The sequence below is a fragment of the Haemaphysalis longicornis genome, unplaced genomic scaffold (genome assembly GCF_048455015.1).
Source record: "Haemaphysalis longicornis isolate Haplotype H1 unplaced genomic scaffold, Haemaphysalis longicornis Haplotype H1 scaffold_4, whole genome shotgun sequence".
In the NCBI taxonomy this organism is placed as follows: domain Eukaryota; kingdom Metazoa; phylum Arthropoda; class Arachnida; order Ixodida; family Ixodidae; genus Haemaphysalis; species Haemaphysalis longicornis.
The window spans coordinates 11,823,560-11,849,040 of record NW_027526361.1 but is presented as its reverse complement, the minus strand read 5'-3'; the positions used below and the strand labels follow the sequence as shown (position 1 = coordinate 11,849,040).

The following is a 25,481-nucleotide window of genomic DNA, read 5'->3' as shown; positions in this document are numbered from 1 at the left end:
CGAGCATCAAAAAAATCCTTGAAACCCATTCCTTGATTCATGAGCAAGGATCACGCCTGCCTGATCACATCCGTGGATGGAACTAGAACGAGCTGCGGTTAAGAAGTGCTGCGTTAACTGCGGGGGACAGGAGAAATGGGCGCCCACCGGACTGTGCGGCGCTGGGAGACGTGCACAGATGAAACAAATGCAGGAAGTACTACGACAATCCACAAAACCGGGTACGGGTAATGTCTGCGCGTGAGATAGCAGCTTCGTCCACGTATTTGCAGGTCGCAATGTCGATAACCAGCTGCAAGTGCAGTGGAACGTCAATGTCCAACCCCAAACACACACGGAATTATCGCCCTGAGTGAACGGAAAATGATTCCGCGCACGTTTACGAACTTGTTGGTTACCGCAATAGTACTACAGTCGAACACGGATATATCGAACTCCAAGGGGATCGCGAAATAGTTCGATATATAAAAAATTCGATATAAAAAATATGGGCTCTGACACCTCACTTATGGCGGACGAGCACTTATCGATCGTCGCATTCAAGAATGACAACTAATTCCGCACTCACGGCGCAACAGGACGCTTTATTTCCGTGAAAAAAAATTCGCTGACCTTGGCCTGCTTCTTCGTCCTGGAAATTAAAGAAGGTGGACTCGATCTTCTCGAGGCTGCACAACTACAAAATTCAAGCAGTACGCTGCGCCTTCGCACACCATGCACAACACGCACGCAAAAGAACAGCGCGCACCACAAGAACTTTGAAGGCGACAATTCCAAGGCTCTGTGAACGGACTCCAACAAAGCGCTCGCGATGGTCATCTTCGAGAGAAACAGTGATCTCCGAAAGGTGCGGGACAGCTCGCCAAACAGCAGCAACAGCAGCAAAATGCAAAAGGAGGCCGCCAGCGCCTTCGTTCCCTCTTCCCTTTCCCGAGACGACATCGGGGGAAGACAGACCCAGAGAGAGAGAAAAAAAAACCCTTTTTCGGCGAGCCGGGGAACGTACGCAGCCGCAAAACAAAAAAAAAAAAAGGACGTGCGCAGTCGGGGCATCCCTACCTCGCATTGCCACATTTTCCGAGCGTTCGGGCTTGTGTGCCTAGAGAGATTCAGCATACCGGGCTCCGCCCGCTAACGCTACGGCGGCCGGTAGCGGGGCCCGACTGGGCAAGTGCAAATTCGTTCCAGTAGGGGCGATTAGTTCCGCGAGCCAGTCTTCACCAAGCCCGCGCATTCCTCCACATTCTCCTCAACCTCAATTGGGGGTGCAGCGACCGCCGAAGAGTATCTTCCAGGTCGCGCGGCGTTCGATATACGCAATGTCGGGGAAAATACGGTTCGATATAAACGTACGAATTCGTATACTTTTACACAGAATTTTCAAGGGGATAATTTATGAGTTCGATATAGACAATAATTCGATATAGCCGTGTTCGATATATCCGTGTTCGACTGTAGTACCGTTACTGTCGTATCACCGTCGGGTTAAAGCCGGCATCGGCGAATGCGCTGTGTCCCATTAGGCCTCACTGTTTGGACAGTGATCAAGCAGTCGGCCGGTTTTTGCAATATCTCCGAAACGATCGTGGAGGAAAGAAAGATTGTATACTCCATGACGATGCTAGTGTCTTCGTCACACATGTATGGCCGCGGGTAAGATAAGGTACAGGCACAACGTCTCGCAACCATTGCGTTAACAGGCGGACTCGCCTATCAGATCCGCCAGCTGTGCAGGGCGCGCCCCAATGTCCATGCTGGTTTAGACGGGAGGCAACTACACCGACACACCTGAGAATGTATTTTCTGAAAGAGGTTGGCCATCATGTAGTGTGAACCGGCACAGATGACGGTTAGACAGGCTTTGAAGCAGGCGCCGTCGAAATCAGGGTCAGTGACGTATCATCCAAGCACAAGTCGCAAAGCTTGTGGACGGCAGTGCTTGCGTGCAAAACGTCTCCGTGCGATGAGTGTGCCACGCCAGCCCAGCTCAGGGAAATGCCCGGACGGCGGGCCATTCTTGAGAGGATCCACGCTGGCAGTTTGCCAGACGAGATCATTAAAGTCCCATAAACGAGGCGATAGTTGGGAGGCATGATGCGTTTGCTTAAAACCGGAGCGCGTAGTTTTTTGTCTGCCGGAGGGCGCAGGTTTTGAAGGAGGGCGCGCCCTGCTCATCCCACAAAATCGTGCGGCTCGATCTGTCTTCACGAGTTTTAAAAAAAATCAAATTACGAGTTGATTTTGCTTGTCCCGTGACAGGCTACGTTTTTGGGTGGGGTTACCGCTGAGTGCCTCTAAATAGGCGAGCGCAATAAAATCTCCGAATTAAATTACTTTTGGCTGGGGGCTCCGCCAAAACACATACTTTTATAAACGCCCATTCTACTACTTCAGATACGGGAGCATTTGTTTTAACACATTCATTGGAAGCGATCATTGACTGTGTAGATAGGAGCCAGTACGAGTCAACAAGAGCCAACCATGGTGGCTCACAACAGCGCTGCACAGGTTTTTCCAATGTTATCTGAAGCATGAATTAGGTTGACTGAGAGATAAGGGTGAGTGGAAGTCATGTGGTGAGGCCGCCGACTGCAGTGAACAACCACCAGTGCGGGGCTGCATCTCAACTGCTGAGCACTTCTTTCACAGGCGTTGACAGCATACGAAACGAATGGAATAACGCTCCGCGACCCCTCTTCACTTCCGGGAGTGCGCATCTCGTGCTGAGGATCCTCCCCGGACATAAATTCCGGTGACCGCGATTACAAAAGTCGGCCTCGATGCGTGCACACGCTTTAGAGGACCCCGCGATTGATGAAGCCTCGCGCTTAAGGCAGGCAGGAAGTTGATCGGCCCTTCCCACTTCCTCGGCTGGAATTGGAATTGCACATTTCGCCCCCGAGGGATGCACTTAATGCAAACGCCCCAATGCTTATCGAGATGGAAAGAATACATTGAACGGAGGCGCGGCGGAGTTTGGGCAAAGAGTTGCAAAGACCCGCCTTTTTCGCACACGTGCGAGAGGCGGGTCTGTGTCGGCGTATGTTACGCGTGTCAGACAGGAATCGTTCTTTCCTGCTGACAGCGCTTTAATATTATCCGGCCCTATTGCTGGCGGCACCCTTGCGGTCTAATTAAGGCCTCTTTCATTAAGAATGCGATCGAGCCAGTGTACTACCCTCCGACTCTTAAGGCCAGCGCACTGTGCTCCGATTACACCGTGAAGGTTGTCTTTGGTGAAGACAAATATACTCGTGGCATAAGCGAGATCATTTAGCTTTGACGGAGTGTAACACCACAGAAGCAGTGTTCAATGTTTATGACCTTAGCAACTAGGCCCCCATGAAGGGTTCAACCTGTGGGTTGCAGTTGTGGTGAAAGCACTTAGCAACTTTCTTGGCTTGGCTCGCTGTAACCCGCGGTGGCCATTATTGAAGCTTGAGCTGTAGTAGATAGGGTGTTTCCACAATCAAGGATGCATCATGCGAATGGGGTAAAGTAAAGCTCCAAAGACAACAAAAACAACAATAATCGCAACAAAAGTGGCGCACAGGCAGTGGCTTATATTTTAGCGCGACAGAACCGCGCAGACGATAGCGGAGCATAATTCCTTTTTAACAAAGCAAGAGCTAGGCATAACTTATACATTCGTCATTAGTTTTCAGCCAGCTGCGCCCACCGCAACCGTGTGTCAGTTGCACATGTTAACGACCTCTCCTCTTCCAGATCTCGCTCTCCCACTCTCGGTTGTGCACTGTTCGTGACGCGGAGATGATGGGGACAACAGATCACCATTATTTATCGCAGCAGTACAACTCACACCTTTTATGGTATCCCGATGAAACCTCAAAAGGAAGGTACGGACATTGTGCTTTTCCTCCTTGTTGCGCCCGAATATCCAGTTGAAGGCAAATAGACACCACCCACCACGGCGGCTCTGTGGCTACGGTATGAGCGCTGCTGAACCATCGTTTCCGGGTTCGATTCCCGGCGGCGGCGACTTTTTCTGGTGGTGGCGGCGGAAAAACAAAAGCGCCCGTCTATTTGATACTTCGGCGTACGTTAATTAAATACCACAGGTATTTTAAATTAATCCGCAGCTACCCTCCCTCCCTTCCCTACTCCCGCACCCTTGTCCCACGCACGCCTACCTGCACACTACGGCGCCCCCGCTAATCCAGGCGTAACTCGGGCGGGGCAAGCCCCATCTGAGCTTTCGAGCCCGGTGGAGTGGCCGCGCTGAACTACGACGGACGCCATCACGCCTAAAACCGCGTGGAACCTTGACGAAGAATAACACGCTCCCACCGCCGTCGCCGGCTTCTGCGTGTTTACGCTGGAAATGGCTTGATGACTGGCGGGGAGGCGTCAGCCAGCAGGCGCGGACGGAATAAAACGAAGGCCTTTTAACAAGGAGCGTCCCGGGAGGTGAGGCCGAGAGCGCGTGTACGACGCTGATGCCCTCTCGGCAAGGCTGCCGTCCCGGCCACCACGCACGGAGGCTGCCCGCTCGCAGCACGGAGCAGCGTTTCCGCTCGGTTCCACCTGGCCGCACATTGCGTCTTAGTCCTTGCCTCGTTTCGAAAAGCGCCCTTTCTCTTTCCTGCTCGCGTCGCCGGAGCATCACCGACACGCTTCTCTAGCCATCAAACGCTCGGCGGCGGCCGACAGCTGGCCTCAGCTCCGCCGCCAAGGAGGAAAAGGGGGCGGAGCCTGCACCGCGGCGGCCGACAACATCCATAACGCAGCGCGACAGACAAATTTCCCTAAAACCCGGCCGCTTGTCTAGGTTCGACTCAGGGCAGGAACCAGCGCAGCTCTAAAAAAATAGGCGGCCCCTCCAGATCTCCGTTTTGGTCAACACCACTCTGTCGGTCTTTTTGATCGTAGTTCCTCGTCTTCCTGAGCCACAATTTTTTTTTTTTCAATAGTGGCCAGTCGGTATGTATCGAACTGTAGGTGCCGAAAACGGGTTTGGAAATTGGCCTTTTCTACTTATACGGGCACCCCACCTGCGTTACATTTATCTCGCCCCGTGACTTGGGAAGCTGTCGGCCTGTCTAATGCAACGTAGAAACTATTGAGCAACAGCGTGGGACGCCTTCAAGCGGCGCTACTTCGATACTGTTGCAACAGGCAGGCCAGCCGTGTTTACGGCTCCTAGGCCCCGGGGTTGGACGCACTCGGTTTTTGCGAAACACCCTCCCGTCCGATTCGAAAACCATAGTCGAAAAACATGGCACGTCGATCTGAGGCGCAGGAGAAAGCATTCAAACGGCCAATGCTGTAGTCGTCACAGCTGACGCGACAAATTCGACAAGTTCAAAACTCATTCTGAATTTTAATTTTCATTTTCTTTCCCCTATTTCGATATCATGTCCATGGTTCGAAGCGCGCGCTTGTTACATGAAAGTTTTGAAGAGGCGCTATGCTGCCCCCATAGGCCAGTTTGTGCTACACTTTGTTTTATGTGATTTATTCAGAGATGCATTTTTAGTTGAATGTTTTTGGGGCCTTCACGTGGCACCTGCTTCAGTCGACAGGGCAGAGTAGATATGCTCACGATGCAAAGGTGAGACTGTTCACAGGTTGTTACGAAAAGCCCACTGATAGATGGCTGCAATTCCAGCAAACGTTTCGAAAAGGTCTCTCTAGGGACGCCAAGGAATAAATTGCTCGTCTTCGCACTTGGGCCTACCGCTGTTGCGAAGGAAAGGCGGAAAGAAGGAAGGAATGAAGGAAGGAAAAGTATGAAAAGGCGGCGAGGTAAGCCAGTACAGACGTGGTAGACTATTTCTTGCACGTACGGGAAATCTGTTAGAGCGTGCAAAGGAAAGGTAGCGCGAGGAAAGATAAGCACGGAGAAATGACACAAAATAAATAAAAAATAAAGAATAGTAACAACACTTCAGGCTGAACTGCAAACAAGGTGGTCCACGCTAATAAGTGCAGTCGTCCTCCCAGGTTAGTTGTCCTAACAACGCGAATTCGTGCTCTCGTTGCTGTTTTGGAAATGTGACGGCTGTGGCCAAAAAGTTACGGTAACAGTGGGTTTAGTACACGAGCCGTCATCCAATTGTCCTTGCGCGGAAGACAGTACCAACGGGTACAGTTACGTAAGAGATACTCGACAGTATATATCGTCCACATCGCAGTTTGCACTGACAACCACTCTGGTGAGGAGGCAATAGGCTTGAAAGGATACTCCTAACCACAGGCGACACAATGAGGCTGTCTTAGAGCAAGGACGAGATAAGGAATTGAAAGCTGCAGTTCAGGGTCTAGAGAAATCAGGTAGGCATTAAAAAGTCCAATTACCAATGTATAGCTTCGCGGGTGATTGGGTGCAGACAACTTGCAGCATGTGTGCCTGAGTTTGGCTTGAAGGCGACGAGCACAGTCGCGTGATCAGATCCAGCAGCTAAATCTTCACATGTGCTACCGATGACGTCACAGTGGTGGGGAAGTCACGCAAAGACAAATTCCTGGCTACAACTGTCAAATTGGCTGTGAAGCCCCTGCACTCTACCACGAGTCGTTCCTAAACCCCACGTCACAGGCCGGTCTCAAGGCACTGCGTGGCAGCCTTAAAATATATTAAAAGAACACTTTCAAAGTCATGCTTCATGTATGGTGTGTCACGAAGTACCCCAAACTCCAAAGCAGTACTCGATGGCCCAAATCGCTAGGATGGCAAAAGAACAGGCAAAACCGGAAAATGGGACCGAGCCGCAGTGTACACATGCAGACGAAACTGTTGGAAGCATTGTGTCAACCTAACGCGAAATTTTATCTCTTTTGATCCGAAAGGTCTTATTGCAGAAACAACTTTTCGATCATTGGTTCTCTCTTTATGTTCACAGTACACGCTTTGCAAAAATACACCGAACTGTATAGCGAAACAATCTTCCTCACATTTATAGCCAAAACGAAGAAAATAAAACGCTTGTTTGTTTGTTTGTTTGTTTGTTTGCTTGCTTGCTTGCTTGCTTGCTTGCTTGCTTGCTTGCTTGCTTGCTTGCTTGCTTGTTTGTTATTTACAAAGTGGTCCTTTCAGCGAATGGAGGTCCTGTTGACCGCAAAACGCATGTTGTTTTTGTCTTGTTTTTTATCGCTAACTAATGCTCAAGCCATAAATCTTTTCCCTCTTTATAGGTAAATTACTTTGTGCATCTCATCGAACTACCGTCATAGGCGCAATTTTTGAAGCATTGTATACAGATGTTATCAATACGTCACTCAGTTATGCACCCACAATTAATTCTTCGAATAATCTTCGGCCTTTTTATCTGACCACCAGGATCTCACGGAGCATAACAAGAAAAGTTTGATTTACAGTCCGTTAACTTAGCCCTGACAGCTGAGTTCAAGCAAAAAAAAAAAGGGGGGGGGGGGGATGGTGTTCTGACAGGCGGAAATTCGTGGCTGCGAGGTTGCCGATTCCTTCGGGCGGCTGGTACGAGCCGATCAAATACGCACAGCCTGAAACCTTCCTGACTCTTGAAACGGTGTTGTCCTTTTCGTGAATGTAACGCAAGTATAAGCGAATGCAATAGCATTGTGTCGCAGTTCATGAGACGAGAATGCAAACTAAAGTCAGGGCACTCACTTGGTCGACGTAATGAAGGCCAAATCTATGACGACATATGACGGCAGATCACCGCCTCAGTATATCAACACACGCCAAGTACATCAAGAGTGAACGGAACGTTACATGCAGCCTTGCAACAAAGACTCCCTCGAGTGAAAAAGGCTTCTCAGACTCAAATGCTGAAAAGCCGCGGTGTAAACAACGGCGGAGAAATTGAGATTGCTGACAACTTGAATACGCACTAGTCACCGCGTATAGTTTGTCTGACCAGCCATGAACGGTTGAATAGATTACTCAAACATAAGAGCAAAATAACCCGCAAGAGCATCGGCTTCTACCCAGCGACGGCGCACTGCTTGGGCGCTGAGCACCCAACGAAGGCGTAAAACAGCAGGGGGCGACCGCACGTACCTTGAAGAACATGTCTCCGTCAGTATTCCACTGCGCGTGCTACACGTCGGGGAGAGCAGCGCACAAGCGCGTCTTCGTTAGCGGGCCCTTAGCGGCGCGCTGACTGAGCCGAACTCGTTGCCGCCGCCGCCGCCGCGCTACGACGAGGACGAGATGCGAGGGGGTTGTCCTCCGCCCGCGAGAAGGGTTCGCCGTTGCCGTGCCGCCGCGACGCCAAGACACACGGCGGCCGGCCGGCTGAGCCGCCACACGAGCCAGCTGCCGCCGAAGAGCAAACTGCGAAGCATGGCTGCGAAGCCCCGCCCTCTTTTTCCTCTGCCGTTCCGTTCCACCGCGCGCCTCTCTAGTGTCACCGCGCTGGCTGCACGGAGGAAACAGTTACTGCCCCTGCGTTGCCGTCTCCCGTGGTGTGGCAAAGCTGCTTCGCGAACAAAAAGTCACGTCCCTAAACCCGAGAGGTTTCCACGAATGCGACGCAGCTGGCCTGTCGTCCTAGAGCGGAAGCAGTGGCTCTTTCTCTTCTTTTCTGCTCCTATGGTTGTGTTCTGTGGCCCATGAGTTACGCTGCTTCGGCCACCACCAGGCTTCTGCTGAATGAGTGACACGAGACACTGATGTACCATTACCGCCCCCTTCGCACCTTCTTCCTCAACCTTGCGATTGACAACTGCCCCCGAGGGCCCTAGGCGGAACAAGCTTCCTCTGGAAAGCCGAGGTGACTGGGAGCACACGCCACCCTCGTGCTGTACGCGCATGCGCTGTATTACGGGCAATTGGAAACTGCCCTTCACTTTTTGTACAATCCCCACGGTCAGTGTTAAGTTTGATAACACTGACGGGCATGCATGGTGCACGCGCAGGTGTTGTAAAGGCAGGGAAGGAGAGATTAAACTTGCTGGGGAAGGAGTGTCCCTAAGAGTGAAGGCATGATGATTCAACAGTTTTCGGTCCCCTGCGCGTCATATTACGTAAACTGGAGAAAATGGAGAGCAGGACAGTCCCATTCTCCGAGACATCTCTCGGCTTGCCGCCGGATAGGGGGTGTGTCACAAACTTCCCAATACATCGAATCTCCCGAAATACTAACGGGCCAGCACGCACAAGGCAATCCGTGAGGTCACATACGTAACCCAAAATTTCCGGACATTAGTCGCGTTCCTCAGACCCCAAGTAGAACTGTTTTATAAAGCCGAGATTTCGCATGGCTTTACCTTTGATACTAAATTAGTGAGCAAGAGAACCTTGCAGAAATCACATGGTAGTCTTCCTTCCGTGCGGTTACCCTTTAATGCGTCACGTTATCGACTAATGACTAAGTCACTAGGGTCACCAGGAGGTGACCGAAGGGGGGCGATCACTAGTCATTTATGGGTCATGGGTTACCTGTTTGTTACCCGCCTGTAAGTAACGTGACCGACCGGTTACCCACGGTTGTGCCGTAACATCACCGCTCACCATTGGCGGGTAACCGGTAACCTCTTCAATGACCAGTAGTCACTAAACCTGAGTAGATCTCCCAATGACAGACAGACGTGCAGAAGAAATTTCGTCTTTAAAAACTCCACAGAAGTCTCGAAATTAAAAAGAGTAGGAGAGGAGAAGAAAAGAGAACGGAAAGGTTTTGTAAATAAAATGAGGAGAAAAATTGGAAGGGTAGTCAATAATGCTTCCGTTTTCGTCATGAAGTGCGGCTCGGATGCGGGTAACGGTAGCCCAGCATGGTGCGAAGAGGGGCACACGCGGCGTCGCAGAGAATCAGGCCGGTAGAAGCGGGAGCCGCCTCTTGAGCTGCCTACGACGTCGGCGCGAAGGCGCATCTGTTCGAGCGCCCCGATTCACCACACCCACAGCCGCTAATTAATGACGGCGCGGTGGGTTACGCGGGGGAGAACACGATTCACGCCTCGTATGCGGCGCTCCCGGCTTCTTCCGGCTCTTGTTCGCCTTGCATTGGCTTCTTAAGAAACAGCCACGCACGGAAGAAACAACGGCGTACACTCCGGTAAAGCCACGCTGAGGGCATTTTTCATTCACGTATACCTGCCCGGCGAGTGGCTAGCAGTGCAACGAGAACAAGGAAAGATAGACGTGATGCAGGCACCCGCCACAGGGAGTATTTCTCTTTCCCCTGGCCAATTCGCAATATCCAGGGGTTGCTTCTGGACTACAGCAAAAGTGCCAGATGCCGTGAAGTTGTTTTGCTGTAATATTTATTTATTTATTTATTTATTTATTTATTTATTTATTTATTTATTTATTTATTTATTTATTTATTTATTTATTTATTTATTTATTTATTTATTTATTTATTGTGCTTCGTCTGTTTGCCTTCAATCGAGGTGGACTGGTAGACTTTCTCCCGCAGAGATATCAACTTTTGTCGCCTTTTTGCGAATTTTTGGAGAACTGTTCAAGCCCTACAATAAAGTTCATTGTCTGTCTGTCTGTCTGTCTGTCTGTCTGTCTGTCTGTCTGTCTGTCTGTCTGTCTGTCTGTCTGTCTGTCTGTCTGTCTGTCTGTCTGTCTGTCTGTCTGTCTGTCTGTCTGAGCGCTCCAGTTTTAGAGTATTCCCATCCATAAAGAGTTCTGCCATTTGCTATCGAGCTCTGGATCTGAGCGCTTATCGTAAGTAACTGTCGAAGGGGCCTTCTAATTAGCTCACAGAGCTAGGCCACTTGGTATGAATTCTTTCTCATGCTGTCTGTCGTAAAACGAAAAGAGCATGCAATAGCCACTCGCCAAAGTGTTGAAAAATGCTCCTATATGTACTGTATTTAAATAGCGCGGCATTTTTAGGCGTTATAAAACTGTTCAATAAATGCTTTCTGTACCTATGGTGCGTGTTTCTCTATTTATAGCCTTGTCGCTTCCTGTTCAGACCGGGCAAATACAAACTGCGGAGGGCATATCGAAAGGCGCAGAATTTCGTCCCCAAAAATTGTACAGGAATTCTGGAAATTGTTTGATAGTGCGAAAGGATCCTTACGGAGCCTTAACTGTTTCACCAACCTACGTTTCCTTGGCGGCATCGAAGGAACGCGCGTCGCCGCATCTGACCCCTTCAAAGCGATGGTATCGATTTAGCCGGAATGCCGTCTGATCACTGCTTCTTGTTTTTCCAAGATGCAACTACCTATTTTTTTTTCTTTTTATGTTAAAACCTTCACGAGACGTCGACAAGGCCACATTTTTTTTTACCGTAGCCAATGATATATTTATCACATCAACCCATCAGTTTTCTTTTTTTTATCCAGCAGCCCCACATAGCCTTCTTTGCACACATTTTCATTATGCGGGGAAGCAAGCTTTCAAGGCGGCTTGCGTGAACAGTTTTCGCTATTATCCTTTTAGGGGCGAAGTCCCTTAGGGGCTGAGGTTGTTGGCGTCTCCTGTCGTCGTCGTCATAATCGTCGTCTCATGTAGCCACTGTACTAAAACACCGGGAAATTCGTTTGATTGTCGCGCTGGAACGTAACGCGTACTAAAAAACACCGGGACACTCGTTTACGCCTCGCGCTAAAGAGCTTAGTGCTTCAAAGACAAGGGACTTTTACAGCAAAGCTGTATACCTTTACCCCCCAACGGCTTCATCTCCGTTGGCAAAAACGCCAAGGTGCCAAGAATACACTTATACACTGCATGCTTCGCCCTTCCCCAGGTTTTACGTTAGTGTAGATGGCCCGGGATTTTTTTATTGCTTCACTTATTTCTTATCAGTTGTAAAGCTAGCAATAATCTACATTTACACTATAGGAATTATTAAATATCCTAACCTTGCTAATTACACTTTTCGCCTTATGGACAGATTTTGCTGGAGTTATCGCCAGAGAATGCTAACGCATGTAAAAATCCCCTAGGCCAAGAAACCTATTTATCCTATGCTAGTAACACGCCGCAAGCTCACACCTGCAATGAAGGCGTCGGAACCTCACTGCCTTGACTTGTAAGTGGTCTTCCTCAAAGGTGCTGAATTAAAAAAAAGCGTCAGTTTAACGTTCTCATCACCACTTGACACCGGTACTACAGTACGCGTTTGTTTGTGCGTGCGATAGTTTCACTACCTCTCTCACTGAGCCCAGTGCATGTGTTCCTGAAAAAGCTTTGCTCCTTTGCGAGATTCATAGCTTTCAGGCGTCTCTCCCCGGGCTGTACGAGAGACGGGACGTTGCCCTCTTCGTAAGAGATGGGCTGTGAGGGAGACCCCTCTCGATTGAGCAGCGACTTATTTCTGGGAAGCCTCACACCGGAGGATGAGTTAATGCCCCGTGGCCGCTGCCTCCATGCGTGCCGCCAAGCAGCGCAGAAAAAAGAGGAGACAACCGCGCTGACGGCTGCTCTTTTTCACTCAGTCTCCGTCTGTACCCGGACGCTGATGAGACGGTGCTATACCATCTCTAGGCGCTGTCGCTGGCACGGGCGCCATTTGAGTGCCCATCTGTTCCGGTCTTCGTCGTCGTGCGGGTTCCTTTGACACAACTTTGAAGCTACAAGACTTCAGTTCCTTTGCTTCTCAATACTAATGACAAATTCCACTGGTCGCCTTGGAGTATGTTTTCTTGCTCACAAACGAAAAATTCTGCACGGATTTCTCTTTTCGATGCAAAAAATACTGTTCCACAGCAACTAGTGGAATTTTTTTATCCTTTCCCTAGTTTTATTTATTTTGTTTAGTTATTTTATTTCAACATACTGCAGGCCCTTCAGGGCCCGTGCAGGAGCGTTTACAATGAATTCAAGTTTTCATGGTAAGGCCAACACGGGTATTTAAAAGGCAAGAGAAAAGAAAAGTGAAGAATACATATGGACTGCAGCTGGCTATACAGTGTCAACGTTTAGTCCACAAATAGAAATTATATAAACACTCAATATGCGACTTTTTTTTTTCTTTACCACTCGTCAAAATTATGTCAATAATGGCTCTTACAAAGTACTCTACAGATGTGCTGTTGACGGCGTCCGCCGGTACTTTGTTCCCCAGTTCGATGTTCCACAGTACGATCATTGTATTCCTTCCGGAAATACGTATTGCGGGGGTATTATGCGTAATCTCGATGCCTCCACCTAGTGTCATCCCGGGGATCTGTTTTAATGTGCCACGCAAGTAATGCCAATGACTTATTCAGGTGCGCTATATTGTGTTCTTTGGTGCTTCTGTTGTTCAACACACCTTCGTACCTACCCCCGCTTAGCGGCTTCTGCAGCAGTGTTATCTCAATACACTAATAACAACCAGCTGTGCATAAGGATGAGGACTATGGTGTTGCACGCTCTCTTTCGCGCTCGTTGGCTTACAGCAGTAATTTCAAATGGCATTGCTATCCAGTGGGTCCCATACAGTGGCGTCCATCGTCAGGCCATACCGCGCAGCCTCCACCTCGGCGTCTCCCAAACTCAAGAATAATTTCTACCGAACTTCGTATAGACGTGCAGTACCATCATTCACTGGACACCAGCAGCAGGAAAATACCCCTCCCAATGACTTTCACCTGACTTGACTACCGAAGTTTATCTCGACAGCGCATTCACTTCACTTGCCTTCATCATTTTCTTGTGTACAAAACGCAGTGTGTTATTGGAACACCGACAGCTCGAGGCTTGAACACGTGCTCTCCTGTATGGCGACTCTCGTACCTTGGTGAGGTATTTGCACAAATACACAGAACTTCTCACCCGCACACCTATCTCCAGTGGCGCCCGTGGAAGCACAAAAAAGTAGTGGGAAAGCCCGGCGAGGAGAGGCAAGAAACCGATAACAAACAAAATAAATAAATAAATGAATAATGTAAAAAATAAATAAATAACAAGGAATTCAGGAGAAAGTTATAAATGAGGCAGAAGACATGTCCGTTGACTGGCTTTCATGCAAAGCATTGTTTGACTTGGCAAAATTATTCGCAGAATTTGTAGGAGCTACTCAGAATTGCCACAGTTACCTGTAAATAACTAACACTTCTTGCAGTCAAACTAAATTACTTATATATATTGCAGTATCATGAGACCACCGGGAGTATTCTTTGAATTAGTGGGAATCGCGTGTAATTACAAAAATTGCTTTGAAGTGATATTTCTTTTTTATTCCAAGTTTTCGGACTGGCATTACATGAAATTACTAGAACCTATTTCAAAATGCCAGGGGGTGACAGAAAGTTAGATGGGCAGATAAAATCCAGAAGTTTGCGTAGATAAATTGGTCGCAGTTAGTACAGGACCGGGATAATTGAAGGTCTATGGGAGAGGCCTTTGCCCTGCAGTGGGCGTACACAAGCTGAATATTATGATGATAATGATGATGATGATGATGAAGATTTCAAATTTACTTTCATTTCGTGTTATTTGTATTGAATTATTTCGAATTTAAGTGAGATAACTTGCAATCATTTCACATTACCCGTAACTACTTTGCTTTTGTAACATTACACGGAATAAAGCTCAATAAAGCATGTTGTCGGGCTAGTTGGTTTTTAACCTCACAACGTCAAACTCCGCACGCGCAAGGGGCAGACAATGATAAGTGACAGACGAGCTGTCCTGTGTGAGTGCGCACTTTGACGCTTAAGATTACGTGGAATTTTTAACAACCGAGCTGTTTAAGCCTAAGTTCCAGCAATGTCGGGTGTCGTTCGAAAATTGCAGCAAAGTGGAGAGGAGGAAAATGCTAGGCCAAAAGGTGTGAGGGGAAGTGGCGATGAGACGAGGAGCCCACGAGCAGGTGTGGGAAGTGCGCGTCGCCGCGCAGATGTACGGATGGGGAGGTGCGCGCCGCGGATTCGCTGCACCTAGTTAAGCTTTGAAATGCATGTGTTCTCCTGGTTGAGAGAGACGGGCGTGCACTAAGTGAATGCTGTGTACGATCTACGAATAGTACTGGCAGACTTAAGAAAGGCCAAGTTAAAGCTACTGAAGACCACCAGCTTCGCTGTTACCTCAGTCTTCGCATCTCAAGGGCGAAGGTGGCCAATTTTTTTTTTTTAACACGAAAGTGTTTTTTCCGGGATCCACAAAGATTTCACTTACGTCATATCCGTCAGGGAAGTGACGCCATGACAACGAAGCAAGCGGCCTGTAAAGGGTGCACCCCTGCACACAGGCTCTTCTTGCGGGGAAGCAACCTTTAGTACTAAAGAGAACGTTATATTTAGGATTGTTCGTTTTCGGGTTTTATATCGGGTTTTATCGGGTTTTTAAACGTCAGTGTATTTTATCGGGATACACCAAGATTTCATTTACGTCATATAAATGACGCAAATGACGCCATTACACCTTTGCCGAAGCGACCCACCAATAGGAAGTTGCTCGCCAAGCACACCCACAAGACAACCTCCGACCCGCAAATTATTCTCAGCTGCAGATTCCGCTGCACATTTCATTTTCGTGTTTTAGCGATTCCTATGAGAGGAATCAACCACAGTTTTTTTTTGTATCGCTTAGAGATACTGGCTGCACGTTTAAAGGACATTTTGTACTGAGGATGTCCCCCGCGCGAGGGAACGGCACCGCCATCTCCCATTCTGCCCAAAATAAACGTTCATTCGTCCCCCTCAACTCATAGCTACTTGTGATTACATTAATTTACTTTTAGTTACTTGTAATTCACCTCTAAATAATTATATGTTCTTGATATTACCTGTAAGTTCTTTTTAGTTGGTTCGGGTTACTCCAACGAATTTGTAATTGTGTAAAAATTACCTGTACTTAAATTGGCTTAAAATACTTTAATTTTATTTCTAATTACTTGAAATTGTCTGAAGTTATTTCTAATTGCTCGAATTTTTCTGGAATGTACTTTTAATTAGCCAAATTACCAGGAGTTAATACTACTCGGAATTAGTCTAAACTACATGGAATAACTGGGAATGTCTTATAATTACTGGGAATGTACTTACAGTCTCGGAAATAACCACAAATGGGCTTTACCACAGCGCTCCAGAACGACCAATCAGCGTGACGAAACGGGTGAATTCGGCGAATGATGAATTAGCACTCAATTAGCATGTTATTAGAGAATCTGCACTGTAACAACGCAAAACGTATACGTGCTTTGTTGTTGCAGCGCAGATTCTATTTTTTACTCTAATCGCATGCTCGCCTCGTTCGCCGAATTTGTACATTTGGTCATGTTGAGTGTTCGTCCTGGAGCACTGTAATGAAGCCCACCTGCGATGATTTCTTAGCAAATAGTGGAAATTGCTTAATACCTGGAAGTAGAACAAATTACTTAGATTTTATTTGGAATTGCTAGTAATTTACAACGGATTACTTTGAAATGACTGAGATTTCCGGGAATTACTCGCAGTATACTTTAGGTTACTTACACTTAAAATTCACAATCCTGAGTTAGTTACGAGGGGGTCGTGATGCTGACTTTGACGATTTGTTGTTACGAGGGCAGACAGGCAGACGCATTTATCGCAAAATCTGAGTGAAGGATTTTTGCATTAATTGAACCACAACTCCAGGTTTGGCGGGATTGTTCTTTACATATTGTACCCGGTCACTTTCCTCATTTTACTTTTTTACACGGCATTGCGAAGTGTCCTACCGTGGTACCTCGGATCTTGAATCCAGAAGTATCGGTAGTTTTTATTTGATGTTTGGGAACGTCACTGGCCTCGTTTGCAAACTACCCCCCCCCCCCTCTCCTTGACAACCCGAAAATTTTTATATGATGACGTGCAGTCACAGGCCTTGCCTACACCTCTCTCTCTCCCCCCCCCCCCCATAAATTCTAAAGTTTGGAAGGGTAAAGCAAGACCACCTGAGTGTTGGGTGAAGCCTTCCCGCTACCCTCAAATGTACCCCTGATCTCTCTCTCTCTCTCTCCACTCACTCACTCACTCACTCACTCACTCACTCACTCACTCACTCACTCACTCACTCACTCACTCACTCACTCACTCACTCACTCACTCACTCACTCACTCACTCACTCACTCATCTGCAGTTAATGTAATATATCCAATAATTCTTTCCTCTTTTTTAATTAGAGGAAACATCTCACGTTTCCCCTTGAGCCCTCTTTGTGGGCTGGCATTATTTCTGCTGTAATGACTCGAGACGTCACGCCGCAATTTCTCCCAGTTCGCTACGAAAAGAACTACCCAAGCAGCGGTGCTAGCAAACGCGCCTTTGTCCTCCAGAGGACGACCATCGTAGTTAAGGACGATGCTGATAACCTCCAAGCCTTCCTCGGTCTAGCCTCGAGAATGAAAGCCTACTATATACAAACCGCAGAGAGGAAAACAGCGGTCGCCTTGCACGCAGGAAACAACAACGCCGCTTCAGACTTCGCAGTGAATGCGCACGATCGTTGGTAAAAAATAGGAAGTCCGTTGAGTCTAACTGATGACAACCATTAGCGCTGCGAGGCGCTTGAACAGTAACGGCGTCGAACATCAGGGCAACGACAAAATTCTGAGCACTCTCGTACCGAAGACATGACCGAACAGCGATGCTGCGTGTGGTTCTTCTCGTTTCAGCACCTCCTTCACGGCAGATTCCTCTAGTTACGCACAAACACTTACTTCGCTGTTCATTATCATCACAAATGTTGCTCGTCGTCATCAGCCGTTTTATAGACCGCTTACAGCGAGCAGTTAGGCCCGCCTTAGGCAGATGGCGCCAGCGCAGCACTCACCCCTACTGGCCTTTTCCAGTTTCGCTTTCGCCGTGGGTTTTCATTGTACGCTCGAAGTGCCTCGTTAGGAAAATGGGTGAGACATGAAGCAAAGCCATAATTTAATATTGTTGACGCAGTCGGAGCTCATGTTGGTCGTCGCCAAATGGAACAGAACGTTTGCGCAAGGGCTCCAGTGTACGAAAGCATATAAAGTCTACGGCGCGGCACCACCAAGCGTGATGCAGTCATTCGCTCCTAACAGTTCAGGTTCCCTCCATAGGCCATATGTGTCGCGCTTTATATGACAGGTAGATCAGACAAAGTGTGGAAGAGCAGGGGAAGAAACGTTATCGATTACAACTGTGGCTTGGAACGTATGCTTCGTCTGCGCCCTGAGCAACCATCACTTACCTTGCGAATTCGGGCGCTCTCGTAGACACCAGCATCTGAAATCTTGAGCGATACATTTGGCTACGCAATTCGTTGAAGTAAATTATATCACGGCACCTTTTAAGCGTAGTCCGATGCAGATTCACAACTGGGGCTGCACAAAATGGAAGTTCGTGACTTCAACTTTCAGTAATTAAATCCTATGAAGGGTTCCAATCGGTGGCATACACGGTGATCGCAGTCAAGCCATTAGGTCCGGAATAAATAAAACTTGCTGCAGCAAAGCTGACAAAAAATAATGCACGAATGCATAAGTGGAGATGAAAAACTAACGACATATCCAACAATTGTCATGTCGGATATGCTACCAAACCAATTATGTAATGCATAATATAAAAATACAAAAAACGCACACATCCGCAGCCCTACGTGCCAGCCCGGGAAATATTTGTATGTGTTTTAAAAGCTGGATCGCCCGATTTGAGCGGTTATAAACTTCGCTGTACGCGCTAAGCATTATTTAGCGATTTGCGCGCGAGCGCGCGCCTAACGTTAATGGCCACAATTACGCGATTTTTCTCTCCAGCGTACGCTCCATATGACAGTTTCAACATATGTGTGTTTCCATAGCCGCAAATTTGCACATACTGGACAGGCAACATCTGATAATGCGGAAGAGGTATTCAAGGCAGACCGCGTCAGCTGTATGTCAGATGACAGTTATAACGCTGAGCGCTGCAGCCTTTTCATCACACGTCGAAACATCAAGAAACGGCAAAGGTGTAATATACAACTTCCATACCCATGCATGGTTATTTTGTTCTACAGCCGTCCAAACATTTTAGCTAAGGCCGGAAAGGAAAGCTTTGAAAACAAGCTTTAGAACGTTATTAATACACGCAGAATTGTGTTTTATTAAACGATGTTGCAGCCCTTCGATTTTTATATTGTTACTCTAAGAGAATACATAGAAATAGAAAAAACTAAAACCAGCGGACAGCTTTATTTGGACAAAACTTGCGCTGCTGAGCACAAGGACACGAGTTCTATTCTCAGCCGCGGCGCCCGCTTTTCTGATGAAGGCGAAAAGCAAAAACGCCCGTGTGTACGAGATTTCGGCGCACGTTAAAGATCCCCAGGTGGTTAAAATTAAGCCGGAGCCCTCCACTACGGTGCGCCTCATCGCCTGCGTTGCATCGCGCGTTAAACCCTACAATCAATCAATCAATTTGGATGAAACGCGTAAACAGAAAACTATGCGACACGCCAATAAAAAACAGCGCTAACACAACGTTTATGTGGGATTTTTTGTGACTACATAATCTCTGAACGTTCCCACACTCTACATAGTTTGTCGACAAGCCCCCATCTATAGCAACTCTTGAAAAAAATTGTCAAAGTCGCTCATTGAGCCCCGCCGGCACTCGCCGATGCGCACGGGTACCAGCGAAGGCGACGGCGACAAACGCGCCCGAAAAGGCCAGCAATGCCGAATGACGTCACGCCGGCCAACATGGCCGCGCCCAGAGCACTGTGCTGTAAAACGTCTATAAAGCGTTGTCCAATACGAGCTCCTTTGTGCTTACTACTCTAAAAGGTTGTCAACACTTCACAGTATGCACACATGATTCAGGGTACGCGAACACATTTCTTGTGTTTGACTCCCATAGTACTTGCCCACTACACCGTTTTACGAGGGATCGTTCAGTACATGTAAGTGGGCATGTGCTACTCAGTGGGTATTTAGTATTGTTGGGCTAGTCTTCATAGTAGGCGCACAGATTTATTATGGTACCCTCATAGCGCTTCCGCACTAATACTAATTTTCATGATAGACGCTGTGCTCCGTGATAATCGCCACAACCAGCTAGGTGTAAAGCAAGGCCAGCTAATTGCGGCATTAGCAGAGGAGCGAAATTCACGCGGGAGAAACGGTAGACAGAAGGAAGAGAAAAATAATAATAAATCTGGACTCCAGACAATGCGCGACTCGTTCAAAAGCTTCACAGATTCACGTTTCGACTAAACCACACAACAAACCCGTTGTTCCCCCTCACTAACATCGACTTCACTTCATCTTCAATGGCTGGATATTCTTTTCTTTTCGTCTTTCGGGGCACTGTTTATTGGTGTCGATACTACTCTTAATGTTATGCTTTCTAGGCGCTCCGCTAATTACAGTACAACCCCGATCATACGACTTCTCTGGCCCGTGAAAAAGCGTCGTAAAATGCGGGCGTCGTAAATCCGAACAAGAATAATTACGGCTCTAAATAGTTCCGCGTGGCGGATTTGCAAGAAAATACAATGTAAACTACAAACTAATGCTTTGCAGGGCTCAAAAGCCCAAATCACTAAAAAAATAAATCTGACAAGAATAATCCAGTGCCGGTGCCAATCACGCTCTATTAAACCAGACCTTGTACAGCAGTCCACTGCTGCGGTTCCCACCAGCAGAGGCGAACATAAGGCACACGATCACGACAAACACATGGGAAAGCCTAAGCCCATCAGCGTAACCCTGTTGGAGATTCATTGCTGAGTGGGAGAAATCAACACCTGCACACTGCCCTGGCGACCGCTGCTCAAGAGGAGATGCCAGTGAGGAGAAGGTGAAAGTAATTGTGCAGAGGAGCTAGCGGCTGCTGTAGGGAGGAGAAACGAAAGGGGAGAGGGGAAGAACGTAATGCCGGAGATAATCCAATAAGCGGGCTCAAGGTCCGCAGAGAAGGCCTTCGGCACTTCCCTTTCGTCCGCCGGTCGGTCGAGTGCCTCGCCTGGGTCATCGGATAAAGCGTGTCATCCATGATATCGCGTCGGATAACCGAGGTTTTAATGCATTGTTTCTACGGGAAATTCTCCGGTACTAGACTAGTCGTTGTAAAACCCGGGTTGTCGTAGAACTCGGGGACATATAACTGGGCTTCACTTTATTTGCTTTGAATTTCTCTTTCTTTCGCTGCCTCCCTCACCTATTACTATCTTGTTTCGTCCCGTGCAAACACCTCCCCCTCCTCGACACCTTCTCGTCAGTTCTCGTCAGCTACTTTTCTCTATGACGTCAACTCACCGACATTAACATCACTGAGCCCCCGACAGACCTCACGACAATAGTACATAAAATGCGTTACCATTAGTTCACTAGGTGTGTTAAGAATCAGGCGTTGTAGCCAGAAATAATTCCCACAAAATGGCTGGCGTCTCGAAGAATAAAAATAAGGGAATGAAGGCTCCGACTGACGCCGAATTTCTCGAGGAAGCTCCTATCAATGAAATACAGTAATTGAGTTGAAAAAACAAAAATCGGGCTAATGTTCATCTGGGAGTCGAATCCCGGGCCTCCGAAATGCGAGACGAGCACACGTCTTAACATCAGGACGGATCCGTGGCTTGAGTGGCTACGGCCGGAGCTAGTGAATGTGCCGTGGCCTTCGACTTACACCCCTGCCACACGGGCACTTCCAATGCGGGTTGAAGCGAAGAGTGACTGACTTTGCGAGAGCGCTCGACGCATCGCCACTGCTACACGGCACGCTTCAATCGCGATTGAGAAGTTGCACCGGTTGCACTCACGTACGCCAGATGGCACCAAAAAGGTATTTCGGGGCGAAGTAGTCAGAGGAATGTGGAAGGGCGTAATGGTTCCGGGTCTCACATTTGCGAATGTAGTACTCTGCTTAAAATTAGACGCTCTAGCAGGTCTAGAAGTGAACCAGAAAACGGTAGACCGTTTGGCCTTAGGAGCACAATGAAAAACAAATAACGAAGCAGTGCAGGGAGATATGGGCTGGGTATCGTTTGAAGTGCCAGAAGTGCAGAGTAAAAAATGTTTTGAGAGGAGGCTGAGAGCAATGAATCAACGTAGGTGGACAGCTAAAGTTTTTAGGTACCTATACATGAAAAGCGTGGACACGCAGTGGCTAAGGAAGGCTAGAAGGATAACGATGAAATACGAAAAGAAGAGTGGAGAATCCAAGACAGTCAAGGTAAGCAAAAAAAAAAAAAAAGGCAAGGCAGATAGAAACGAATAAATGGAGAGAAAAAATGGAAGCTAAAACTTCGTTAGAGATGTACAGGGCTGAGAAATTAGACATCAGAAAGCAAATTTTCTACGATAATTCCAGAGGCAGTGCTTTGCTTTTTGAGGCTAGAGAAGGTTGCTTCCGAAGTAAGAGCCTTGAGTGGGAGTATACAGAAAATGATGGGGTATGCGTGGTCTGCGGGAGAGAAACAGAAACTATGCGGCATATAGTGTTAGCACGGCCGCTCGATGGAAACCAGGTCTAGTTTCCATCGAGCGGCCGTGGTGTTAGAATGCGAGGGTATCCATCCAAATCTAGAAGGAAGTATTCGGCTTCCAGAAGCCCAATGATTTAACGGTAGCACAGAGGCAGTTAACTTCAAGGCTGTCGAGGCGACGAAAAGGAGATTAGAATGCTGGTGGACGAAAAGCAGAGAGGAGAATATTGCCTAGGACAGCTGCCAGAAAAAATAAGTGTTTTGCGCCTGCTCAAAGAGCAGCGCTAGAATTAAACGAAGAGTGTAAAGTGTAAAACATAGGTATATTAGTTTATTTTTAGATTTTTTGGTAAGATGACGCGTCATCACCCCACTACAAGGGGATACCACTATCAATCATCATCATCAACAACAATGGCTGGCGCCTGGTAACTTTGCGCGGTATTTGGTATACATAACTTTGTAAATGTTATCACACGTTTATTTGAGTCATACAATTTGTTGCGTTAGTTGAAGTTGTCAACTTCTGTGCCATTAGTCAGCGGGGACGAGAGTATCACCGCTTTCGTCCGATCGCGCTTGGAAACGTCAATTTGCCTCAATCGCGCTTGGAGAACCAGGATTGAGGTCGAGCCGGATCGGGCTCGATCGCGATTGAAACTGCCGTGTAGCTGCGTCCGATCCGGATTGAGCTCGATCCGGATCGACCCAATCGCAATTGAAAGTGCCCGTGTGGGGGAACGTAGGGGAGATAGAACTACTTCGCCCACGCGAGTCATTTGAGCATTGTAATTTGTAATTATAGAAATAGCGATTATGTGCGTAACAAAGCAAGTTTCGTAAATTGAATAGGCTTTGCTCCGCTGAAGCCTACGATCGTACAACGCTATCCCAACCGATGGTGCGCAAGCAGTGTAAACGCTGGAAAACTGAATCATCTTTATCCAGAAAGGAACCGCCAATGGCCAAAATGAGGAAATTAGAGTGGGAGATAAGTTGGTGCCTAAAATAGAGCAAAGAACAGGCGCAAAGGGAAAATGGCGACGACGATAATGGTAGTGAGAGGACAGGTTCGCTGTTCGACACTAATGCCTTCACATTCACTACATGGTAAGGAAGGCTTAGGTGTGATCATCATTTTTTTTCTGGTCACGTGGGTACTAACATTCTAATACTCGCACAAATATTTTAAAAGCGAAGCTGTGTAGAAAATCGTAATTTTTCGTGTCTGCAGTTAATAATACCAAGGAATAGTCAAGCCCGCGCACGTGATCGCGGGCCTCGCCGTGACAGCTCGGCAGTTGAAAAAACCAAGAAAACGCCGAGTGCTCGTGTATGGATGCCTCGTGGCGACCGCCTTGCGTCCCCGGTGTACGTTTGCAGGCAAAGAATTCCCACTTAAAGAGATTGGCCAAGATAGGCAAAAAAAAAAAAAAAGATTCAGCGTTCGCTGTAATCGTGACAACACTTGCTCGGAACGAGAAAGACACGTCATACCGTACGCCCCTCCAAGGTGATGTCCAATGATGATCCCTTCAAACAAAATGGAGGAACCTCACACTGATAGCAATAATGATGGAGTAAATGTCGTTGCGGCAGCGACGAAGGAGCAAATCGGCTGCAATCGTGGGCTTAAACCCTCGTGATGGTCGTGAAGGTTGCGTGCAGCTTCGCTGCCTTCAATTCTTATGCGTTAGTGTGAGGTGCCTTCATTTTTATCCTCCATGTGGAGCTCTGTTATGAACACAATCCGAAAAAGAAATGCGTCCTTCAAATCTACCCCACCCAGTATTATAGTACCTGCCGCTTTTGCCCTCAGCCAGGCACCCTGTACCATCTCGTCTGGGAGTGCCAACAATCCCCATCCCTCACACCCAACCCCCATCCCACGTACGAGCAGTGGGTGGACCGGCTGTCCAGCTCGGACCTTTCGACCCAGCACATGCTGATAGCGAGGGCTCGAGCAGCCAGCAAGGACCAGGGAATCCCGGACTAGCGGACGCCCCCCACCGGTGCTCTCCCCATCTTGAACAATTAAGCTCCAAATTAAAGATGTTTATTCTCTCTCTCTCTCTCTCTCTCTCTCTCTCTCTCTCTCTCTCTCTCTCTCTCTCTCTCTCTCTCTCTCTCTCTCTCTCTCTCTCTCTCTCTCTCTCTCTCTCTCTCTCTCTCTCTCTCTCTCTCTCTCCTTCAAATACTTAATGCAAAGTAAGACTGCGAATACTGGAGATGCTATTAAATCAACTGGCCGCGATATGCTGATGTATTTACAGGGTCACCTCGTAATTTTTGGAGCAATTTACGAAAAGGAATACAAAAAAACTACATCGTTCTTGCGGTAGGGAAATGGGGTCGACCTCCCCTGGTTATCGTGTGCCGTACCCGTTCATTGCTTTCGCCATCCGGGCGGTCCCGACGCTGCACAATGGACATTCCAATGTCCAAGGCATCAGTGGTAATGACAGTCGGCTACTGAAGCTTTGCGAGGTAGCGCACGGCGGCAATTGAGCAATGTTCGGCAGACCATCTACGCTATAGCTACGTGCGCATGAGCTCACTGGTGTCGGAAATTTCACTGAGACCCGAGCTGAGGCACGGCCGATGGATGGAAGGGCTTCATGGCTTAGGTATTACATCAATAAGGTCACACCTCGGGCAGGGAAGACCGCGCTCTTTTCAGAGAAGCCCTGGCCTCAGTTCTCGCCTCAATTCCTGCCCTCAGAGTGTAGGGCAACCAAGGAAACGGCAGTGAGCAGTATCAGTAGCAGCACCGCCAGTGACGGCGTGCCAAGATAAACTCGTACGCGTAAAGTGCCCTTGATCATGGATTAGTGACTTCGTCGGCGGGTGAACAGCTTTCGCTAAGTAAAGGACAGTCAGACATCGTGGATGTGGTCCTTGTTCGGCAAGATGAGTGGCTTTCACTGAGAGAGGAGAGACTGAAGAGGACAACGTCCTCGAGCTCCGTTTTCTGCTTTTCCAGCACAGTACCTACCCGTTCTGTTCCTCACAACGGAGGGATCCGCCGCTGTCCCTTGCGAGGCCCCACTTCTCTAAACATTAGGAACCAGAGCGGGACACCATCAGCACTGAAATGATTGTGGCCCGCTCTAAGCACGAATGAGTGTACGAATCACTCAGCACCTGGACTGAACCCGCCATCAGCTTCCGCGAAGAATGGATGAGGGAAATGTAGCGAGCCTGCTCGGAGGGAGGGGGAACACGGCGCGTATT

General features: G+C 48.1%; 1 protein-coding gene across 3 annotated transcripts in view; it reads right to left on the bottom strand.

Moving 5' to 3' along the window:
* LOC144178253 (dixin-A-like) overlaps window positions 1-8,281 on the bottom strand; it is a 61,075-nt gene extending 52,794 nt beyond the window's left edge. For all 3 annotated transcript variants that reach the window (XR_013323977.1, XM_077705965.1, XM_077705966.1), the window contains exon 1: window positions 8,003-8,281. Coding sequence is in view for 2 of the 3 variants with exons in the window: in XM_077705965.1 (XP_077562091.1) it covers window positions 8,003-8,014 (12 nt within the window). In the remaining variant the exon portion in view is untranslated. The remainder of the gene's footprint in view (window positions 1-8,002) is intronic.
* Window positions 8,282-25,481: the final 17,200 nt, after the last annotated feature.